The sequence below is a fragment of the Apaloderma vittatum genome, unplaced genomic scaffold (genome assembly GCF_000703405.1).
Source record: "Apaloderma vittatum isolate BGI_N311 unplaced genomic scaffold, ASM70340v1 scaffold5471, whole genome shotgun sequence".
Classification (NCBI taxonomy): domain Eukaryota; kingdom Metazoa; phylum Chordata; class Aves; order Trogoniformes; family Trogonidae; genus Apaloderma; species Apaloderma vittatum.
The window spans coordinates 18,073-22,046 of NW_009698382.1; the positions used below are offsets into that span (position 1 = coordinate 18,073).

Here is a 3,974-nt window from a genome sequence, read left to right on the forward strand (position 1 = left end):
TGAGAGCTCTTAATTTACTCAACTGTAATGCAGAACTGTAACCTCAGGTTTATTTTTTACTAGCTTTTTTGGGGGCTTAATGATAAACTAGATAAGGGAATTGATCTAGCTGAAAAAAACTTCATAACCTAGGTTGGCTTTCTGTTGCAACTGCCCCACAGACTCAGTCAGGTGTGGGTAGCAAGAAGAAAAGTTGGAGACCTGAGGTGACCAGAAAGTGTAGGAACTGCTTAGCTTAACTATGCTGGCAAAGAAATAAATAAAAGCTGTGATTTGACTTTGTCTCATTTGGCACTCACTGTGTTTTGTTCAGCGTCTTATGTCTCTCTCTTCTGTTTTTGCTGTTACTGCTGAAGCGATGCTTAACTGCTCATGCAGAATCATCTCTTCTTTTTAGAGCAGCTTTCACTCTCTGTTTCTGTGGCTTTTTTCAACATCTGAGGAAATACTCAGTGGCACTGCTTGGCCTGTTCCTATGAATAAGTCTCTGGACTACGGGCTTGTATTGTATGTGAATTTTTTTAAGCGTGAGTTGCTCTTGACCTAGAATTGCAAAGAGGAGGGAATTCTTCTTGCTTTTTACTGATCGTGGCTCAAAACATGTTTCTATTTGGGTTTTTTAAGCAGAGAGTACTGCTTCACAATTTTCTTTGGATATATTGCCTGAATTTGTATTGAACTTCAGACATGAGAGTGTAACTTGTTGAAGTGCTGCTTAAATAATGTGTCTTGCCATAACCAACAGAGTGTTCTGAAGTATGCTGAACGTTTGTTCAATTCAGCAACGCGATCCAGACTTTCTGCCAGTATACAAGGGTATCTGGGGGAAAAAGGGATTTATCTAATAAATATACAATATGTACAAACTACAAGATGCACTTCTTTGACCTTGTCTGTATTAAGAAGCCCCTGCAGCAGTATACTTGTTTCAAAAAAGAAAACCCCCAACCAAATACTGCTGGAAAAAAAACCCCTCTAGATCTGAACTCCATTCAAAACAAAAACAGTTTATATCTTAGCATAAGGTGAGAGAACACATTGCATGACGAGTGTTTATGGTGGAGTTGAAGAAGTCAAATAGAAGATGTTCAGACATTGTAGAAATTATGGCCACACAAGAGACTTTGGAATTAATTATTTACTTTTGAGCTTTCTATTTCATGTGTATGTTGCTGTATTTTTATGTGCGAGGCATTTATAATTCAGCTGGAGGACAGAGTAGTACCGTATGAGACCTCTTATTTATATTTGTGTTACTTTTTAAAAACTAAATCTTTTTTAACTGATCAGCTAGAGTATGTAACAAAAGGTTTCCTATTTAGATGAGCGATCTCCAGATGCGCAGTATGTGGATTTGCTGCTGAATCCAGAACGTTACACTGGATACAAGGGGCCTTCTGCTTGGAGAGTGTGGAACAGCATCTATGAAGAAAACTGCTTCAAGTAACTGGGAGGGAGAGAAGCCTATTTCTTACACTCACGCTTCAGTTTAGCTTAAAACTGATTTTTGTGTTTTCTAACTTATTTTCTAGGCCTCGATCTGTCTATCGTCCTTTAAATCCATTGGCGCCTAGTAGGGGTGGGTCTTGCCTGTTTTATTTTCTAATGTAGTTCTTTTAACATAGTGACTGTTGCAGTACAAGTGATACAAATAGTAATCTTCAGTCTGGAGGTGTGCTTTCTGCTTTTTTCATTTCCTCCTTAGAAGTACCTGTCTATTTTCAATATTTAGGCTAAGGTTTGTGATACTTGATTGCATACGTGCTTCATCTCATGCATATGAATAGGCTTATCGGTGTCAGGGGAAGGTAATGTGAAAACTAAAGTCTCAACCTATTTACTACGTGTCTCAGGAATTCTCTGAAGTGGATGGGAGGGAGTTAAAGTTCAACAAAAATTCAGCACTCCTATATTCTTCCCTTGGTATTTTTTTCCTAGAGCATTTAATTTAATCACTTTAGCTCATAGTCATCCTAGTGTAACGTTTCTGTACATTTTCCATCCATAATGTTTAGTGTATTACAAAGATACAAAGAATTGCATTATTTGAAGGAAGAGTGGATACTTAGGAAGGCTCAGCTATCTGCAAGAATGTTAAAAAAAATAGTATGCCAATGACTTGGGCTTGTAACGTTTCAAATTTAAATTGAAAACTATAACCTAGTGTTACAGATGAATCAGCTTTCCCCATCAGTGTGTCTCATTTTGCTTAAAAATTAACTGTTAGCCAATAGATTGAGTTAGAAAACATCGCCACACATTAGAAAATTAAGATAGCTTTTGGTAATTATAAGTATCAAAACAGTATATTGCTAGAATACAAAATTTTAAGAGCAGTTTAACTTGGGAATCAGAATTTCAGAAAGGAACGTTGGTCAGATTGTTGAATAAGGTGCACTGAAGGTGATGACTTCCTAACCATCTTTCAGCGAAAACAAAGCTTTCAAGAATATGTGTCAGCTGCAGCTAAGATTTCAAAGTTTTAGTGACTTGGGTTATTGTAATGTGTTTAGTCTCAGATGGTTATGAGGAGGAGGGAGAGGATGGAAAGTAACTTATTTTCTGTAGGTTTCTTGGCCTTTTCCAGTTTTTGTAGTAAAGCCTGTGTTTCATTACTACTTTGCTGTGGAAATTATCTTTTTCATGCTTATGGATTTTTATTTTTTTCCCCCCCCCTAAGGAGGAGATGATGGTAAGTCATCTTACTTTGCTTGACTTGCATAAATGAAGTAAACATTGAAGTTTTGGACGTCTGATTTATTCACTTTATTGCTATTGCATTAGAGAGCAGGAAGGTTAATGTTTTTATGCAAATGATTGACTACAAAATGTTTTTATTGCGATAATTCTTTGAGTTGGATTAGGGGAACGAATAGATAAGAGCAAAATACAGTTCTGTTGTCAGTTCTTATCCTTAAAACAGAACATGTGTTGTGATAATATTATTAGTGAGGTAACTGGAGATATATGGAGTAAAGGATTCCTGGGTCCCCTTCAGAGCCCAGTGTCAGGATCCTTAAAAGAGGGGTGGAGTTTGTGCACTTTCTTGAACATCCTTGATTTTGGGAAGATGGGGAGAAACAGCGTTTGGTGTGTCCACCGTGAGACAGACTTTAAGATTTTTTTCAGCCAAATCACAGCTCGCAGGAACAAGATCTAAGCCCACAGGAAACCTTGAGACAGCAGCAGGCAAGGCAGAGGCTATCGGATATAATTTCGGATATAATTCTGCTTGGCTGTCACGTCTTTCACCACCAGTGCAAACAAAGAGGCTTGCACTTCCGCAGGCTTCTGAATGCCCTGACCGGTAGCTTAGGCACACTTACTTCTTGTGTTAGGTTACCTCAACAGATTTAAACTGACCTCAAAGTTCAGCCACTTCAGTGCCTATTCTCACTTTACTAACTAAATTATTTAGCTTTATGTCCAGATGGTGGCTAACATTAGTACGCATAGACACTGTACGCATAAAGACACTGTAATGTTAAAAATGGATACTTTTCATTTAACTATTCCCTTTGTATTTACAGGAGAATCTTTCTACACGTGGCTAGAAGGTAAAGGACTTTGGATGGGCTAACATAATGTGAAATTCACTAGGAAAAATACTGTAGTATTTTTTTCACCTCTCCAAATGTTTTTCATAGCATAGGCTTTTTCATAAATTGTGCAGAACTTTTGAATATCATTCAAAGAATTTTCTTTTTTCTTGAGGGTCATTGGAAATACTCTCTTTCAGTTAGGCAGTACACTCCAGAAGCCCTTCAGTGTTCTATCTTTTATAAAGGGGAAGTTTGCTTCAATACCGGTTGCGTTGAATTTTCTGCTTATTGTAAACATGTAAGCAGGGACATGATTATTAGTAACATTGCTGTGCATTTTTATTTGAAAACAGCTTTAAAAAACAGTAAAGTTTTTGATGTTTCTGTTTGCAGTATATAAACTTACATAAGTATAATGTGTGTTCATCAGGA

The 3,974-nt window shown here is 37.2% G+C and overlaps 1 protein-coding gene across 1 annotated transcript in view; it reads left to right on the forward strand.

Moving 5' to 3' along the window:
- The window catches only part of ERO1LB (ERO1-like beta (S. cerevisiae)), a gene marked incomplete at its 5' end in the record, with an annotated part of 24,124 nt that overhangs the window by 13,699 nt on the left and 6,451 nt on the right, over positions 1-3,974 (forward strand). The window contains 4 exons of the mRNA XM_009877982.1: positions 1,323-1,443; positions 1,533-1,579; positions 2,681-2,692; positions 3,531-3,557. Coding sequence (XP_009876284.1) covers positions 1,323-1,443; positions 1,533-1,579; positions 2,681-2,692; positions 3,531-3,557 — 207 coding nt within the window. The remainder of the gene's footprint in view (positions 1-1,322; positions 1,444-1,532; positions 1,580-2,680; positions 2,693-3,530; positions 3,558-3,974) is intronic.